This window comes from Gymnoscopelus braueri (assembly GCF_963280865.1).
Source record: "Gymnoscopelus braueri genome assembly, chromosome: 14".
In the NCBI taxonomy this organism is placed as follows: domain Eukaryota; kingdom Metazoa; phylum Chordata; class Actinopteri; order Myctophiformes; family Myctophidae; genus Gymnoscopelus; species Gymnoscopelus braueri.
In genome coordinates, this window is record NC_137619.1 from 952,967 (window position 1) to 973,762 (window position 20,796).

General features: G+C 45.0%; 1 protein-coding gene across 1 annotated transcript in view; it reads left to right on the forward strand.

The window, feature by feature from the left end:
• loxl4 (lysyl oxidase-like 4) overlaps nt 1-20,796 on the forward strand; it is a 48,997-nt gene that overhangs the window by 10,387 nt on the left and 17,814 nt on the right. The window contains exons 5-10 of the mRNA XM_080448918.1: nt 10,356-10,394; nt 11,150-11,363; nt 11,487-11,664; nt 19,380-19,534; nt 20,109-20,276; nt 20,393-20,555. Coding sequence (XP_080305044.1) covers nt 10,356-10,394; nt 11,150-11,363; nt 11,487-11,664; nt 19,380-19,534; nt 20,109-20,276; nt 20,393-20,555 — 917 coding nt within the window. The remainder of the gene's footprint in view (nt 1-10,355; nt 10,395-11,149; nt 11,364-11,486; nt 11,665-19,379; nt 19,535-20,108; nt 20,277-20,392; nt 20,556-20,796) is intronic.

Sequence of the window (20,796 nt, forward strand, 5' to 3'; positions counted from 1 at the left end):
CTAGATTCCACTTGCTGCCGAAAAGCCTGCTACTGTTTGGGGGTTATTCGTTTTCCTTTATAGACTTCTCTAACTCCTTTATAGGCTTTCTAAAAGTGCCCGTATTGAAGTATGAATCACGCACCGCCGAAAGTATTCCTGCGTTGCCCTTGAAAAGAAACGAGGTCTCTGTGCTGTGAGCTCTGTGCTGTGAGCTCTGTGCTGTGGGTGTAAAAGGGAACACAAGGCGAGCTATAAAATGATTCCTCTGTTGGAGGTGGACATGCATTAAGCATCGCAGCTTTAATGAGAAGCAATGCCCAAGGATGCTCTTTAACTAAACAGCATGGATCTGATCTGGATCATATGTCGGAGGTTCCCCACACTGCGGTGCTCCGTGGTTTTCACTGCTTCGTCTTTGATTCTGTGGCAGTTGTAGTTGATGAAGACAGAGATGAGGGGGATAAGTAATGGCTTTGCGGGGTGGATGGTATAGCTACAGTAGATATGTATGGGCGAAACCTACGGGGCTTGGCAGCTCACCAAGAAGGGAGGACAGGACTGCTGTAGCCTGAAGGACTTGGAGTTGAGCCTACAGGGAGGCGTTGCTCGCTGGCGCTTTTAGGGCGTTGCATGTAAACCTTCCTCTAAGGTCAAGTGAAAGGAAGTTGAGGAATAGCGCACGATGGGCTCTTTAAGGTCTGAAACCTCAGCCACTACAAAGTGGATAATACATCCAGCATATCCGCCTCTAAGTGCACAGCAAAGTCTTCTTGCAGACTTAAATTCAAGCTGCTAAGATTTGCATGTCATTATGTTGATTTTCTCCCCTGTAAATGAAAGGCTCTGCTATGGAAGTGGTTGTGTCTTGATTGGGTTTGGTCGTGGCGTCTTGGCTTTGACTTGCCGCTGGTGTTCTGCTACAGTGACCTGTATGAACTAAGGATTGACCTGTATGAACTAAGGATTGGCCTAATCTGTTTGTTTACAAATCTGTATGCGTTCGCTACAGTATCTCTAACGAGTATGAGTATCATTTATATTCATTATATTCATATTAGTGATTTATTATTAGTGTAGAGGGAAAAAAGGAGTGGACTAACTCTAGAGCCTTGGGGGACCCCGGTCAACTAAGTATACTATAGGGTTTAATGCTGTTTTATGTCAAATTCACGGTTCTCCCGATTGATGATTACACAAAAGAAAAGTGAAGAATTGTGTCTCTTGGCTAACATTGTATTTCAGCCAGATATAATATAATATACAGTAGAGTTGACAGAGAACCCAGACTCAGATATCAGTGTAGAAATGGGAACATTTGAACCCATAAAGATGGGGGCACCGACAACAGCTTTACAGTTGATTTAGTCGACTAAAACTTATTTTGGCGGTGCCTTGATGGCGTCGTAATGGCTGGTTTTACACTTGGTTGCATCCTGAAAATAGCCGATCTACAAGCTCACTCTACAAGCTCACAACGCGTCGCGCTGAGCTTGTAGATCTACTATTTTCAGAGCACAACACCCGAGCGCAACCAAACATAAAATGACTTGTCTTTTAGTTCTTCTGGATCTCTTCTCCACTAGATCCCTCCCTGATATTTTAGCCTAGCTTTTATTTGTTGAAGAAATTGTCAATATATTTAGTCTTAGTTTTTGTCATCTTAGCTTAATTTTTATTCAGTTTTCGTCAGTGAAAAAAGGTAGTCGACCAACATTTTTCGTCATAGTTTTAGTCGACGAAATCAACAGTGGCTCTGAGCAACCTGTAGGAGTCGCTAGCAGCATCGACAGAGAGTGCCTGCCCTTCCCTGCTGGCCTCCCACCCGTGAACACAGTGTGAACACAGTGAACACGGCCAATTGAGTTTGTCGGAGCGCCCCGGCCAAGCCGGAAGGCACCGTGGAGGAATCGAACACCAGTCTCCACAGTGGTGGGCAGGAACTCCGGCGCCAACTGGACGCCCCGGGTCAATTTTGAGACGAGCCTGGAAGTGTTTGGAGTTAGCCAGTGGCGTCCCCCTGCCTCTACATTACATACAGTACATTCCCCCTGCCTCTACATTACATACAGTACATTCCCCCTGCCTCTACATTACATACAGTACATTCCCCCTGCCTCTACATTACATACAGTACATTCCCCCTGCCTCTATGTTACATACAGTACATTCCCCCTGCCTCTACATTACATACAGTACATTCCCCCTGCCTCTACATTACATACAGTACATTCTCCCTGCCTCTACATTACATACAGTACATTCCCCCTGCCTCTACGTTACATACAGTACATTCCCCCTGCCTCTACGTTACATACAGTACATTCCCCCTGCCTCTACATTACATACAGTACATTCCCCCTGCCTCTACATTACATACAGTACATTCCCCCTGCCTCTACGTTACATACAGTACATTCTGCCTCTACATTACATACAGTACATTCCCCCTGCCTCTACATTACATACAGTACATTCCCCCTGCCTCTACGTTACATACAGTACATTCCCCCTGCCTCTACATTACATACAGTACATTCCCCCTGCCTCTACATTACATACAGTACATTCCCCCTGCCTCTACGTTACATACAGTACATTCCCCCTGCCTCTACATTACATACAGTACATTCCCCCTGCCTCTACATTACATACAGTACATTCCCCCTGCCTCTACGTTACATACAGTACATTCCCCCTGCCTCTACATTACATACAGTACATTCCCCCTGCCTCTACATTACATACAGTACATTCCCCCTGCCTCTACATTACATACAGTACATTCCCCCTGCCTCTACATTACATACAGTACATTCCCCCTGCCTCTATGTTACATACAGTACATTCCCCCTGCCTCTACATTACATACAGTACATTCCCCCTGCCTCTACATTACATACAGTACATTCCCCCTGCCTCTACATTACATACAGTACATTCCCCCTGCCTCTACGTTACATACAGTACATTCCCCCTGCCTCTACATTACATACAGTACATTCCCCCTGCCTCTACGTTACATACAGTACATTCCCCCTGCCTCTACGTTACATACAGTACATTCTCCCTGCCTCTACATTACATACAGTACATTCTCCCTGCCTCTACATTACATACAGTACATTCTGCCTCTACGTTACATACAGTACATTCCCCCTGCCTCTACGTTACATACAGTACATTCCCCCTGCCTCTACATTACATACAGTACATTCTCCCTGCCTCTACATTACATACAGTACATTCTGCCTCTACGTTACATACAGTACATTCCCCCTGCCTCTACATTACATACAGTACATTCTGCCTCTACGTTACATACAGTACATTCCCCCTGCCTCTACGTTACATACAGTACATTCCCCCTGCCTCTACGTTACATACAGTACATTCCCCCTGCCTCTACATTACATACAGTACATTCCCCCTGCCTCTACATTACATACAGTACATTCCCCCTGCCTCTACGTTACATACAGTACATTCCCCCTGCCTCTACGTTACATACAGTACATTCCCCCTGCCTCTACGTTACATACAGTACATTCCCCCTGCCTCTACATTACATACAGTACATTCCCCCTGCCTCTACATTACATACAGTACATTCCCCCTGCCTCTACATTACATACAGTACATTCCCCCTGCCTCTACATTACATACAGTACATTCTCCCTGCCTCTACATTACATACAGTACATTCTCCCTGCCTCTACATTACATACAGTACATTCCCCCTGCCTCTACATTACATACAGTACATTCTCCCTGCCTCTACATTACATACAGTACATTCCCCCTGCCTCTACATTACATACAGTACATTCCCCCTGCCTCTACATTACATACAGTACATTCTCCCTGCCTCTATGTTACATACAGTACATTCTCCCTGCCTCTATGTTACATACAGTACATTCCCCCTGCCTCTACATTACATACAGTACATTCCCCCTGCCTCTACATTACATACAGTACATTCCCCCTGCCTCTACATTACATACAGTACATTCCCCCTGCCTCTACATTACATACAGTACATTCTCCCTGCCTCTATGTTACATACAGTACATTCTCCCTGCCTCTACATTACATACAGTACATTCCCCCTGCCTCTACATTACATACAGTACATTCCCCCTGCCTCTACATTACATACAGTACATTCTCCCTGCCTCTACATTACATACAGTACATTCCCCCTGCCTCTATGTTACATACAGTACATTCCCCCTGCCTCTACATTACATACAGTACATTCCCCCTGCCTCTACATTACATACAGTACATTCCCCCTGCCTCTATGTTACATACAGTACATTCCCCCTGCCTCTACAGTACATTTGCTCTTTGTCTATCTGGTCCATTCTTAGAGAGCCTGCAGACCAGCATGTCTCCCTGCTGGCTGTGTGTCTCTTGGATGGGACTCTGAAGATGCTGTAATTACAGGTTGGGGAGGACTGAGGACTGAGCCTGTCCAGGGTTTCTGCTGAGAGTGAAAAAAATGCCCCCAATTATAGCTGTGTGTGTGAGAGAGAGTTAGAGGAGGGTGAGACCTAGAGAAGAGGAGGAAGCGAGACAGATAGAGAGAGAGAAAGAGGGAGGTAGAGAGCAGCATAGTCCCAGGCTCTCTCTCGCATGCTGGTGTAAAATATGTCCCAATTACAGCTGCAGCCTGCAATAGGTCGCTGTGTCAGCAGCTGTCTGTCGTTTCCCCGTCTCGTCTGTCTCTGTGGCCATTTGGAGACTTAACCACCATTTTATGTTTAATTATGCTTCTGCTGAACTTTTCCTTAAGATGGGGGGTATCATTTTCAGTCTTTAGGATGACATTTTGCGCAACCGAGTCGGGTCTGGTATCCCAAGTCCGTGTGATCTTCCTCAATGAGCTTCTCTCTAATTTATCTGGCCATCTTTTAATTTCCCTATGCATGCCAGCGCCATCTTTTTGGTGGTTTGGAACAGAGTGTGGAACCTGGACTTCTAAGCCAAGCTGAAACGCAGCGACATTGAACAATTCCAATCTGCCTCAAGCGCAGCGTACATTTATCTCGTAATCCATCGCCTCTGTCGCCTTCTGTAGATTTCATAATGACAGCTATAGCGTGTTTTATTTTGGGACTCTTTGGCAATTTATAGCATATTTTATTTTGGGCGTCTTTTGCAATCCAGGTTCACCTAAGTGGCATTTTCACACAGCGTTGTATATCCTGTCTATAAACATCCTGACGAAACGCAACAGATTGGAAAACTTCTTATCTTGCGACTTTGCTTTGAAATGTCCAATTGCACCTTTTTGAACAATATGGCTCCATAGCAGTTGTGGCGAGCCGTTACGACACCCCTGGTCTTAAGGAGCATGCCAGGGTTAGGGAGTGTGAGGCTGCCGTAAAAAAGGAACAGCGGTGTGATTGTTGTCATTTAAGAGGCGGGTGGGACTCTGTCATTAGTCTCCCATGTTCCCCCAACGAGGGGTGGAGCCTCCCCTTTAATTAATCAGTCTGATGAAGGCCTTCGGAGGTAGAACTCTCAACCCTCAACACTTCCAATCCACCAGCATAGAGCCAGGCATGCCTCTCAGCTAAAATCCGCATGCATTGATTTTTTTACTCAGGGGGTACAGATGCAACCAGATGGACCTGCTGTAAGCGTCCATTTGGTTACATCCCCCAGGAATCTATACTTGGTCCCCTCCTTTTTCTGTCGACACCAAATCTCTTCCCCCGAAAATAGCCGATCTACAGTATGCACGCTCACAATGCATTGCAAGCAGAAGCGTTAGATCTGCTATTTTTGCAGAATCTTTGCCTATATTTTCCTCATGCCCAGAACAGGGATGCAAGGGTTTATGTGGTTAAATTAGCACTTAAAACTTTACTGTGTGGCTGTTACTGCTCCGACCACATGTTTGTGCTCGTCTAGTCTGGTCTAGTCAGAGCTACTCGTATCCCTCATAATAACACTGAAGAAGAGTTGAGGTTCATACCTTAGAAAAGTAAGGATGAGAGAGAGAGAGTGTGAGATTTGCCATGGTTACAAATTGTACAAACAGTGGCGTAATGGAGTCAAATAAAAGAAGTGCGGGTGTCCTTCAATTGTCTGTACATTATAGTCTCATGTGCAGAACTGCAGGCGGTGTGGCCTTCTGAGGACACTAAAAAGTGATGGGTCTGTGGTGAGGTCATAATCAAGTGACAGACGTATTTGCCTCGTGGGAAATTGTCTGCAAGACGGTGTGTGTGCATGCGTGCACATGTGTGTGTTTGTGTGTGTGTGTGTGTGTGTGTGTGTTAAGGCACCCCTGTCTATTCTCGACATGTTACTACAGAGCCACATGGCAGACGCATTCAAGATATTTTATGAGCCTCTGTTAAGAATAAGTGTTAAATTCTATACAGTGCGTCAGTCTGAGTTCACCACACACTCTGTGACATTGCATGTGGCTTTGTTTAGTGTCATGCAACGTGATTTAAGATGCCGCCGTTACGGCATATTTCTGCCTAAATAGACAAAATGTATAATGTATAGATGTTCAAATCTTGAAAGGTATAAGTCATTGTGACTATAACCCTAATTTACTTCTTCATAAATTATACAAGATTGACCACAGCCACAGTTAATCACTTAAACCCCATATATAGTTTGTTGTGCGTCAAATAGCTGCAAGCTCACAACAAGTTGTCGCAATGTGACAACGTGTTGTGAGGATTCGAACTTGCACACCTGCTGTTTTTGCTAAATGTTCGCCTACTTTCGCCAAATATTTGCCTATTCTTGCAAAATGTTTGCCGTATGCCCAGACGTTGTTGTGGTTAAAGCAACAGTGCAGCAACTGAAAGGTTTCAGTTCAGTTGTCATGTCTAGAAACACATCAACCATTTGAAACGAGATGCAGTCTGACAATGTGAAGAATAATGTAATTTATTAGACATTTCCCTATTCTGGGGCAAAGACATTTGGTGTAGAGGGAAAGGAGGGGGCCTATATGAAGTATATAGGGTTTTAGTCGTTAAATAGGAATAATGTACGTCTTTGATAGTCTTTCCACACCATGACTACATTTTTAGGTTGTTGTTTATCCTGTTCCACTGACGTTAGGAAACGAGTCATTTTGAGCATAACTATATTATAGTTTAGCTCAGACACACACATTACAACCCATGACCTCACTCAGGTAAATGACCATGTGGCTCTTGAGTCCAGCGTTTGTTTTCAGAAGCTTGTGACTTGACTTGGTCAGCACTCAGCAGCGCTCTGTAGTTTCATGAGTGTCTGTCCGTATACGTTTTCCAAAATAACAGATCTGCAAGCTTGAAACGTAGCGCGTTTTGATCTTGTCGATCTGCTAAAGGAAACAACTTTCAGCTCTCACTTCAAGGACTGTTTCTATTCCTGAGGATAGAGTAGAGATGAAGAAGAGGATAGAGTAGAGATGAAGAAGAGGATAGAGTAGAGATGAAGAAGAGGATAGAGTAGAGATGAAGAAGAGGATAGAGTAGAGATGAAGAAGAGGATAGAGTAGAGATGAAGAAGAGGATAGAGTAGAGATGAAGAAGAGGATAGAGTAGAGATGAAGAAGAGGATAGAGTAGAGATGAAGAAGAGGATAGAGTAGAGATGAAGAAGGCGACACTAACACACCTGTGTGTTAGTGTTAAAGCTGCTTTTCTGTCCTACCCGGGATTCAAACCTGGGTCTCCTACATGAGAGACCAACAAGTTGTTGGTCTGAGCAGGTATGAGTGTGCGTGTGTGCACGCGTGTGTGTGTGCACGCGTGTGTGTGTGCACGCGTGTGTGTGTGTGCACGCGTGTGTGCGTATTTAAACACTTTCAACCTGGCATCCCTATTTTGGGCATGTTTTCAAAAAAGTTCAAAGAATTTCCTTTAATAGGCCTTAAGTGGTTAATGCACACATTTGTTTTTGTATGTGTGTTTGGAGCCATTGATGTGAATATTTGTGCCTGTGTGTGTGTGTGTGTGTGTGTGTGTGTGTGTGTGTGTGTGTGTGTGTGTGTGTGTGTGTGTGTGTGTGTGTGTGTGTGTGTGTGTGTGTGTGTGTGTGTGTGTGTGTGTGTGTGTGTGTGTGTGTGCGTGCGTGTGGTGTGTTTGGGAATGCCTCTCCTCCAACCCCCACTGGCCGGTCACCACATCTGTTTTACGGCTCTCAATTTCTTTCGTCGTTGCTGTTTCTCGGACGTGCCGGCCAGCACGGAGCCAGAGTTCTGACTGTTTGTTTGCTTGCTGGGTTAAGCCTCCATTTCCCAGCAGTGCCGTACATACGCTGCCTTTTGTTGAATGTCACCATTTTATTTAGCCTACAATGTGGCTTTGGCGGCTAAGGTGTTAGCCGCCAAAGCCACGTTGTTTTTATTTTCATCCAGTTATATATCTAGCATCCTGTATTTACAGTATATACATGCAGTACTGTAACTACAGGATACATAACTCTCTCACGAGTCTTACAAAACACAATGGAAACAAAAGAGATTCAACATGATTTTATGTTATTGCGTCTTTGGCTAACTCCAACAGTTGGTGAGCATCACTGATTCTTCTCTCTCTCTCTCTCTCTCTCTCTCTCTCTCTCTCTCTCTCAAAGTGCTACCAGTATGAACATAAGTCATATTTGCAGCACAGTACCTTGAGTACTTTCTATATTCTTGTGTCATGATACCGTTAAAAACACAGTGCCATGATTTTCATTTCTTAAAGGACGCAACATAACAACTGTTTGTTGCTCAAATGTGCCAGGATGTCTTGCCTGTGTGTATTTCTGCTTTCCCCATGTAAGCTGCAAGCTTCTGTGGGAAACAGGCTGGACTCCTAATGTATCATCACCTGACTTATGGACCACAATGGAAACACGCTTCTGGCTTTTTTTGATCCATTTGGCGTGTTTTTAACTCGTGTACTGCCTGTACAGTACCTTTGAAAATTGTCAATTAAGTATTCAATCATTCCATCAATCAGTCAATCAATAAAAAAAACATAACTGGATCACGTCGCTCAACATAATTGTCTCGCGCCAGGAAATGTATGGATAAACAGTGTTTTTACTAATAGGAGAATAGAAGATTTCCATTTGGTGAAGGAGACAGACGGGCAGAGAGAGAAGTGCTCTGGTGAAGTGGGCGGGTGACCAAGTCAAATCCAGTATTTTTAATGAGCTGTTATACAGCTTTTACACTTAAATGCAGTTTGTTGGAAGAAAGAAAAAAACATCATCATTATCCAGGAAGAAATAGGCCTGTGGGCACGGCAACTATAATATTTATAATATTAAATACAATGAATCTTTTTTACATATAAAAGTTTGCATAGATAAACAAACTCAAGTGAAATGGTCAAACTGTGTGGTTTTGCAGATTGCTTTCTCGTGTCCCCGCCCAACAATTCTATATTGGCAGAGAAGCGGTATTGTATTCCCTACGCTGTATGTCTGGAATATTCACTATACTCTAACCATTCATTCTCCACATTCACGCTGACAGCCCGCCTAGACATTCCAGATGGAAATACACTCTGTTAAAGAGAGACTGGAGGTGGACTTGGTCAGGAAAGCAGTACAATACATTCTTGCTTAAACTATACCAGTCATCGCCTCTCACTCATAACTTTATACTCCCCACAAAGCCACATGTAGCCTAGCGTGATGCTACTGACTTACTGTATGTGGAGTCCTCTGCTTCTTGTAAAGGGTGAGAGCAGAGGGCATTTTTAGGTCATTGAGAAGCTAAATAAATAAACCTAGTTTATTGAGATAAATGAGAGAGAGAGAGAGAGAGAGAGAGAGAGAGAGTCTTGTGTGGCAGGACTACTGTACATTTTCAACAAACAACATTTGCAGTATATCTCATGTTATGTTAAGTTGTTTATTTATTTGATATGGACATCACAATAACATTGGACAAAACCAGAAGCATTGTTTAAAGTGTATATAGCATGAGTGCTAATTTTCAACACCTGTCCACAGGAAGCTTTTCTAAAATAGAGTAAGTCTGAAACCCAATCAAGTACAATATATATATATATATATATATATATATATACTTGTAATGATTAACATCATCAAAATCTAAATCAGACCCAATACATTAACTTGCGAAAAAAAATAATTCCAACCATAATTTGAGTCCTCTGTTAAACACATTACCATCCGTCTCTAGTTTTAGAACCGTAGGCACTGTCTCCCTGTTGGGGGAACTGCTCACGTAGCCTACAGTGTAGCTCACCTCTTGGGATGAAAGACGTGTGTGTGTTTGTGTGTGTGTGTGTGTGTGTGTGTGTGTGTGTGTGTGTGTCAGAAACCTCAGCAAATATACAGAGCTGATGGAACTCACATCCCTTTCTTCCTTTTTTTGTTCTCTCATAGGAAAATCTGGGACACCAAGGTTGCAGATCCTTCAACAAGGTAAGAAAGACACTAATTCTGGTCACCTTGGTGGTCAACCACACTTTCCCTTACTTTAGACAGCTCATAAATCCCATGGTTACCGGGCAGACTAGTCTGGCGTAGTCGGACAGTCAGAGGTCACCACCTATACTGATAAGTCTGGGGGAAATCTAAATTCAATGAATTGGCTAGAACAGACACTAAGTGACCTATGGCCACTGCTTTGATAACAAATCATATCACCTTCCCAATCTGAAGGAAGGAACAACCCTACGCTACGCTACACTGCGCTGCGCTGCGCTGCGCTGCGCTGCAGTCTAGATTTAGAAATCCATTGAATCCATTTATAACTTTTTACCCATTGTTGTGTCTACCTCTTCCTTTGATTGATTGATTGAATACTTTATTATAAACCTATGACTTGTTTCCATTGGGGTCCTTTGTACTCAATTCATCAAAACATTAATGACAGACACATATACACTACTATGAAAAACATCATATGAACAGTTTGAAAACAAAAATAAAAATATGTACTGTAAACAGTTCGGGGGGTGGGGGGAGGGGGGTTAGAGCGTTTTTTAAGGATTCACACTCCTTTAGACTGTTGGAAGGGCGTTCCACATTTTTGTGGCATAGCAGGAGAACGAATTTAACCCCTTGTTAGAGCCAACTCTGGGTTGGACGTTGGTTTGGACGTGATTAGTGGAGCTCCCTCTGGTGTTGTGATTGTGGACTTGATTGACGTTTGTGAATCTCCTCTTCCTCCCCAGACTGAGCATGATGGCGAAGAAGAAGGGATTCTGGGTGGAGAAGGTGCACTGCCTGGGCACTGAGAACAGTCTGTCAGAGTGTCACGCTCAGCTGTCCATCGCACGGAGCCCCACCCCCTGTAAGAGTGGAAGACACGCCGTGGCCAAGTGTGTCGCGGGACCCCAGTTCGCACGCATATCTTCGGGGAGACCCCAGGCCCCTAATGCAGTGGTGGTGAGACACACTATTTTACAGTGTACACATATAGGCCTACACACACACACACACACACACACACGCGCACATGCACACGCACACACGCACACACTAAACTTTCTCCCTCGCTCCCATGTGCAGCCCGTGCGCCTGAAGTCAGGGCCCAGGCTGGGCGAGGGTCGGGTGGAGGTGCTACGAGAGGGCAAGTGGGGGACCATCGTGGACCACCTGTGGGACAGAACGTCAGCCAGCGTGGTGTGCAGGGAGCTGGGCTTCGGCAGCGCCAAGGATGCCCTGATCGGAGCCTTCATGGGACAAGGTGAGATAAAGCTTTTATACTTTATAGAGCAAAGTATTTAAAAACCTGCTTAAAGTCGTGCTTTAAGGATCTTAATCTCAATCTGGGACTTAATCTGAATTGGATCTGGTCACGATGCAGTGATACGACCGCTCTGAGATGTGTTTGCAGTGGTTCATGACATTCTGTCTGAGAGGGACTTTTCCAGTCTTCTGCTTATCTAAAACGCTGCGCCCATCTGGCACTGAATGGCCAGAGAATTTCGTGTGTGTGTGTGTGTGTGTGTGTGTGTGTGTGTGTGTGTGTGTGTGTGTGTGTGTGTGTGTGTGTGTGTGTGTGTGTGTGTGTGTGTGTGTGTGTGTGTGTGTGTGTGTGTGTGTGTGTGTGTGTGTGTGTGTGTGTGTGTAAGCTGCAAATGTGTTGATCACACTAGCTATTACTTTGAGGGCAGAGCAGGGTCTGTGTTCTTCTCCAGCTGTGTGAGACAGTCTGTGAGCCACCGCCACCAGACCCAAGCACACCGCCAGCTGCCCAAACATCTTGCACATGCAACGCACTCGCTCACTATTGGAGTTAAGTGAACTGCTCAGGCTCTCTCTACAGTCAGTGTGCTACAGTATAAGCCGTGGTGGTTTACTTTGGCACAGGGCGACTCGTAAGAGTCACAGGCGTGTATCGTATATACCGACTTCCAGAAAAGCTCCTTTTCATCTGACGAACCTGACGAGTGCAGCGAGTGCTGCCGCTGCACTGATCCCTTTTCCTCTCACTTTCCAAAAAAAATCCCAAGTCGGGTCTCCAGCTGTGCCGGCGGTGTCCACACCCGTTAGCAGACATGAGAACCTGCAGGGCGAGAACCCTGGGACCTTGCAGGGCGTAGTCCCTGATCACGCTGATTAAGATGAAATAGGAGCTCATCATTCTAGCTTGTCTAGCTGCACAAGGGTTATTTTTGAATGCATCAGGGAAGAAAGCCGGGGTTTTTTTATGCGCTGTAAGAAAAATCCTGAGTGTTAATGTATCTCTGAGACGAGTGCACAAATGGAACCAAATGGACCCTCACGGGTCCATTTGGTTCCATTTGTGTGCACTCTCAGAGTAACACGTTACTCTGAGAAATTGATTGATTGATTGATTGAATACTTTATTAGCAGTTTGCAAAAACAAATCTCAGGAAAGTACAGGTCAATACAGCTAAGAGGATTTTAAACCCAAGAAAGTCTATGGCTTGTTGCCATTGGGGTCCTTTGTACTCAATTCATCGAAGTTCGCAAATAAGGAACAAATGGATAAATGAACACTGAGTACTTTGCTGTGTACAGAATGATGTCAGTTTGCTACGTTGGCCTTTTTCCTGAGTTGGAAACGAAAGCTGAAAATGTGGTCTCGGGAGGATTTAGGGTTTAAAAAGGTGACTCCTCCTCCATCACCCTTCATCTTGTCTGGTCTAAAATCAGCACCTTGCTTCAGTTGTCGGGCCGGAGCTCCTCCGGTTCCTCCTGATAGTTACAGCAGTCAGTCTGCAGCAGAGGTGTTGTAACTGTCAGGGAGGAGACCAGGGAGGTTTTTAATTTGATCCCAAAATAAGTTCATATTTCCTCCAGGTTCCGCCCGCAAGGCTTTTAAGAACCTTGTGTGTGTGTGTGTGTGTGTGTGTGTGTGTGTGTGTGTGTGTGTGCGTGCGTGTGCGTCTATATCTTTGTGCACGTGTCACACAGGCATATGAGTCTTTGTATATGCTCAATTGTGTGTGTGTATGTGTGTGTATGTGTGTGTGTGTGTGTGTATGTTTACCATATGATGTGGTTCTGCAGCTGTAGTCTGGTTTGATAAATGGCAGGTTCATTTCTTATTGCTCCTGTCTTCCTCCTGGAAATGCAGGTTTCCTCTATACTCTGTTTCCTGAATGGAGGTCTCTCTCACTCACACACACGCACACACACGCACACACACACGCACACGCACACACACACACACACACACACACACACACACTCACACTCACACTCACACTCACACTCACACTCACACACACACTCACACACACACAGGTTTTCATAACGCTGCTGTGTGTCAGCCATAGCAGGGTCAGACATCAAAGTGTCCTCACGGCTGCCACTCTATAACATGCTGCTTTTTAGACATTTTACTGTCACATATAATTTTCCATGCACGCCGGAGGCCACATAAACACAGGCCTATATGGTGTTGGAAAGAGCTTAAATTACACTCTCAGCGGTAGAATGAAACCTTTCTGAGAACGCCGGACAGAGAGAATAAACGGTGTGTTTTAAACACGCGATATTAAAAGACTTTTCCGAATACACTCCTTTTTTTGGAAGCAGAGAGCAGATTGTAATCATATTAACAACTCAAACCCTAGTTGACTGGAGTCCCCCAGGGGTCTACACTAGGCCCCCTCCTGTTTTACCTTCTACAGCAAATCTCTTCAGCGATAATAGCCACTATCTACAATGATAAACTTCTTTGCCATTTCACCACTCTTCAACCTGGTGTCCCTGTTTTGGGCCTGTTTGGTCATTATAGGGGACACCATTCAGAAATGTACTTATTTTTTGTAACAGGCTTGAAGCTTGTACATCAGCTATTTTCACCATGCGACACCATTGTACAACTAAGTATAAGTTAGGGCAGGGGCGCCGATATTTGTCAGCTCTATCGTGCGCGAAAAATGACGGTTTTTCTGGGCGGATATTTTAATTTTTTGGGGGTGTTTTGTAACTTTAATTCGGTTAATTTACCTGCTAGGTGAAGACAAAGCCTGGAGCCGGCAAAACATAAACAAATGGGAGCGCGCTGCGAGTATGAGCGTGCGGCTGCACGCTGCGAGTACGAGCGTGCGGCTGCACGCTGCGAGTATGAGCGCGCGGCTGCGCTCCCCCCTCGCCCACTGGGTGCTCGTCATTTCGCCTGGGTGCTTTAGCCCCGAGGCTCCCACAGTATCGGCGCCCTTGATTTAGGGCTTAAGTCGTTAATTCCTTATAGGCAGTCATGGGACAAGTTTGTTTCCTTTATTTTTGTAAACAAAACAGAAATCAAACATGTTTATCTTTGATGGAGTCAGAGGCCTGTGTCACTATGAGGTTTCCATGCGTTGGATGGTAATCTGTCTGGGATTGGAGAGACAGCGCAACACAAAGCAACATGGCTGCTCAGTGTCAGAACCCCCAGGCAGATCTAAAGGCTCTGTGTGGATGACTGCCTCTCAGTGGGACTGAGTGACGGTGAGGTGTGATATGAGGGCAGCATGCCACCAGCAGGTCCACACATACCCTCACATACACAACCTCACATACACAACCTCACATACCCTTACGGCAGAGGTTATCAAACGTTGTCATTTCAAGGACCCCTGGTCCTTCACGATACTGACCGTGATACTGACCATGATACTGACCATGATACTGACCATGATACTGACCATGATACTGACATGGTACTGACCATGATACTGACCATGATACTGACATGGTACTGACCATGATACTGACCATGATACTGACATGGTACTGACCATGATACTGACCATGATACTGACCATGATACTGACATGGTACTGACCATGATACTGACCATGATACTGACATGGTACTGACCATGATACTGACCATGATACTGACCATGATACTGACATGGTACTGACATGGTACTGACCATGATACTGACCGTGATACTGACATGATACTGACATGATACTGAACATGATACTGACCATGATACTGACATGATACTGACATGATACTGACCATGATACTGACCATGATACTGACATGATACTGACATGATACTGACCATGATACTGACCATGATACTGACATGATACTGACATGATACTGAACATGATACTGACCATGATACTGACCATGATACTGACATGATACTGACCATGATACTGACATGATACTGACCATGATACTGACCATGATACTGACATGATACTGACATGATACTGAACATGATACTGACCATGATACTGACATGATACTGACATGATACTGACCATGATACTGACCATGATACTGACATGATACTGACATGATACTGACCATGATACTGACCATGATGCTGACATGATACTGACCATGATACTGACCATGATACTGACCGTGATACTGACCATGATACTGACCATGATACTGACCATGATACTGACATGATACTGACCATGATACTGACCATGATACTGACATGGTACTGACCATGATACTGACCATGATACTGACATGGTACTGACCATGATACTGACCATACACACACACACACACACACACACACACACACACACACATACACACACACACACACACACACACACACACACACACACACACACACACACACACACACACACACACACACACACACACACACACACCCTGTCTTAGCAAGACAGTGTCACAAAACTTGTACCAACCATAAAACTGGTTGACAACGGAATAATGATTCGGTGCCAGTTGGATTGTATTGCTTAAAGTTCCACACAAAATTTCTATGATTTTACTACTTAGGCTTGGCTAAAGGAAGGGGCCTATTTGATGACACGAAAGTGACCCACAAAGTGGATTAGAGACATAGAAAAAGAAGCTCCATGGAAAGAAAAACAGTAAAAACACATATTAATGTGCTTTAAACGGGAGGCTAATTTCAGAGAGAGGAAAAGGCAAGGGTTTCCCTTCAAACCGCTGACCAACTATGTGTGCTATTCTCAACAAGTATGTGACCAGAGTTATACTGTTTCCATCACCGTGTTCTCTTTCTAATGCGTCCAATTGATCTGTGGCATCTTCTGATTGTAATTATAGCACGATCTGTTGCTTAAAATGCTTCTTGTAACTAAGTACAACATTTAAGTGGCGCTGTTTACACTTTGCAAGGGACTTGACCGATGGAGAAGTCTCGTTTTTTTCCCTCCCGATCGGTAAATCGATGTCACACGAGGAGGAGTGAAAGTGAAAAAGCTCTGTTTAAACTAAGTCTAGACTCCACCCCATCCACTGCCATTCTCCAACTGTCATCATCATTACATTCATCACCGCCATCATTGAGGTAAATTACAGGGACAATGTCTCTGCTTCTATTTCCTCACCCGACCCACATCGGTGTATTTTTTGCCTCACTGTGTAATTTTAACCGTGAGGTTCATATATGCTGTACATACATATCGGAGTGAAAGATGCTGAACGCCTGTGCCTGTGTGCATGGATCGAGGCGGCTCTGGTTTCATCCCCGGGGCCAGTGTTTCCCAGAACTCAGCACATCGGTGTACACTTACAGGCTTACGGTGCATCCTCAGGACACCTCGCCGCATGTGGTAACCGTGTTTACCCTGATAAGTCAAACAGTAGGGGTTTAGGTCCAGCCCGCGGTCTTCACCATGAAGATAGAGGCGGAAGCATGGGTTCTGTTGTGCCTTTTTAGTGCAGCAGAACATGAACCCACCCACGCATTGTGACCAATATGGAACCAGGCCTGCAATCTGCCCAAACAAACTTGAGGGACACACCAAGTTAGGGCCACAATCTGGCAATCTATTCCTTACTGTACCTCTCAACCACCTTTCCTCTTTCTGTGTCACACACACACACACACACACACACACACACACACACACACACACACACACACACACACACACACACACACACACACACACACACACACACACACACACACACACACACACACACACACACACACACACACACACACACACATCCGCTCTCTCGCCCTCTGTTTTTTGTGTGGTTTAAGTTATATTTAGTTCATTCTATTTATTTCAATGGTACAGTTACAGTACCGAATTTCCAAGCTTACATTTTTTTTGTGTTTTTGTTTTTGTTGAAAACGCTGAAGCAGTTATTATTTTGCATTGTGTTTGAGCGTGCTGTCATCAGCTGTCCTATTTCACAACAAGCTTTGTCTCCTCCGTGTCGTTTTGGCCTCATCTTTGTTTCAAACATTAAAACGAACGAACACATTTATAGTATATACTGTACTGTATATAAAGCTTGTGGGTTTTTATTGACCTAGATGTGGCCCTGCTCTCTGCTGGGATTCACTGCACACACTTCCATCTTGTGTCTCTGACTTGAGGGGGAAGTAGTTGTTGTGCTGCCAAAAGCTAGAGAATGGCGGTAATGAGCTGTGACAGATCCCTGATATACGACGACCGTGGTGGCATCGCTGCTCATAGTGCCAGAAATCTCTCGCTCTGGCAGATAGGAACCCTTTACACTGATACTGCTGCACAAAGCAGTCTCTGTGGACATGTGCACATGAAAAACATTTATCTATCTGTTATCTCTTGACCACATGAACCTCTTATAGCGCCCCTGTTGTGGGGGCAAACATTCGGCAAAAGTAGCAGATCTACAAGCTCGCAACGTGACACGTCGTGAGCTTGTAGATCAGCTATTTTCGAGAAAGAGATTTTGTGTTGAGACCCTGTTCAATAAAGTGTACAGGGTTTAAGTGGTTAAAGGTGTGTGTGTGTGTGTGTGTGTGTGTGTGTGTGTGTGTGTGTGTGTGTGTGTGTGTGTGTGTGTGTGTGTGTGTGTGTGTGTGTGTGTGTGTGTGTGTGTGTGTGTGTGTGTGTGTGTGTGTGTGGTACGTTTGTTGTGGCTTTACAAGTGTCTCATTGTATGATGATCCTCAGGTACATAAAGTGCGTTCAGGGTGAATGCAGTGTGATGCCATCATGTCTGTGTTGTTTTGCACAAGAAGCTTAAAGCTTATAAAGCTCATTCTGCAGTGGTTTGAGGTGGTCTCTCCTTACTCTTCCATTAAGACCTTTGGTGACCCCGGTGTTGGGTAAGGACAGCTACTGGTTGGCAAGTAACACTGCCTGAAGCTCCTAAGAACAATATTTACCCAGGCCAGATGGGGATTCCCTCTCAGCAGTAGAAATTTGGTCTTCCATCCAGGATAGGACATGAAATGTACGGATTGCACCTTTAACACCGGAATTCAGACTGTGATTATTTTCACACCCTTATTTCACATCATGTACAACTCGTTTTTTTTTGTCTACATTTTTATCCCACAATTGTGCAACCCCATTTTTTTTCACCCAGTGCCGATTGTCTAAGTAATCCTGGGCGCTACACTCCCTCTGTCAGCCTAGGGAGAGCCCAGAGCCGAGCTCATGCCTCCTTCAATGCATGAGAGCTAACAAGCCTTCTTATCACCTGACAGGGAGGAGTTTCCCTGGTAGGACGTAGAGCGTGGAAGGAACACGTTATTCCAACCAGTCCTTTCCCCTCCATCAGGCGCCCTGGCTGACCAGGGGGAGGCAGTATAGTGACCAGGATTACTGCATGTTTTTTATGTGGGTACCTACCCTAGGAGACACGGGGAGAACATGCAAACTCCACACAGAAAGGCCCTTTCGGTCATGTACAACTCTTATTGTCTCCGCCAGGCCGATGGTATGGTGGAGAGTATGTTTTACCCCCTGTCCGTCCGTCCGTGTGTGTGTGTGTGTGTCCGTCTGTCACCAGCTAATCTCCGGCACCGCCCATAGGCTAAGCTTTGCAGGACGTGCTGCAACCTGACCTGGCGGAGACCTGTGCTCCTCGGAGCACATCTTCTAGTCTGACCCTCCATTCTCTTTGCTTCATCCCACATTTGACCTCATTATCTTACACATACCTCTTGTCTTGTCCTGTTCCTCCCCCCCCCCCTCCCCCCCCTCTCCCCCCTCCCCCACTCTTCAGGCACTGGACCCATCCACATGAACAGTGTCCAGTGTACGGGTCAGGAGCGCTCCATCACTGACTGTTCCTACCAGGAGGTTCCACTGTGGACGTTCAAACACACCCAGGACGCCTCTGTGCGCTGCAACGTCCCCAAGACGGGCCTAGAGAGCACGGTATGACATCACAACCAGAGCTTAGCCTGACACTAAAGACCATTGAAGTGTTTGGAAACTTGTTGAAAGTAACATTAAGTCATAGCATAATTGCCTAAGTCACTTTTTGTTCAAATTGACATTTTTGCCTATCTCTACTCTCCTAACACTGCTGCATCATTGTGCCTTATTGCCTTATATGTCCTAAGCCAATAAGAATGCTTGTTACATTCCAAAATGACTTAAGCAGAAAGTCATTTTAAGTCAACTTTTTGACTTAGGCAGAAAGGATTTTGAATGTAACAAGCATTCTGATAGGCTGAGAACATAGGCAATAAGGCAAGATGCCTTTGTTAGCAGTGCAGTAGAGCTATAGGCAGATATAAATAAAGGCAGGGAAAATGATTTTTTTTTACTTTCTAGGTGATTTAGGCAGAAAGGTATTTTTTGGTTTTGTCTCTCCAGAAAACCTTAAAAATATGAGTTAGGTAATTATGCTATGAGGCTAACGATTGATTTTTCTCCCCATTGATCATTAATTTAACTAATTAATTTGCCTTCTGAATCTGTATTGGATTTCGTTGCTTGAATCCAGGTGAGGTTGGCTGGTGGCAGACAGCGAGGGGAGGGCCGCGTGGAGGTGCTGGTGGAGGTCGGCGGCCGCAAGCGCTGGGGCGCCGTGTGCAGCGAGAGCTGGGGCATCAACGAGGCCATGGTGGTGTGCAGACAGCTGGGCCTGGGCTTTGCTGCCCGCGCCCACGAGGTAATGACCTCCTCATGTCACCATAACACGTGGATCGGAAATGTATAACATCCTGACAAACTCTTTATGGCCACAATCTCTCTTTTCCTTTCCTTCCTCTCTGTCTGTCTCTCCAGGACACCTGGTACTGGGCTGGAGACCCTAATGCAGCCGACGTGCTCCTCAGTGGAACACACTGTGTCGGCACGGAGCTGTCAATCCAACACTGTCGCCGTAACAACCACATCCACTGTCCCCGGGGAGGCGGAGCTAAATCGGCCGGGGTCACGTGTTCAGAGAGTAAGCCACGAGACCTAATTGGGAAATAATTAACCACCGCTTTAATCCAGGCGCCTCCCAGAAAAACTGCTCTCAGCAGGAACTGCCCAAAAAAGCTATTTCCTGTTTACAGCCCCTATAATAAACATTGTCATAAATACTATATTCTTCCAGTCACTAGTTTAAAGTCTTCTTTCTATCACCATGATATGCGTTTTGGTAAAGTATGGTCCCATTTATTTAAAAATGAATGATAAAGTAG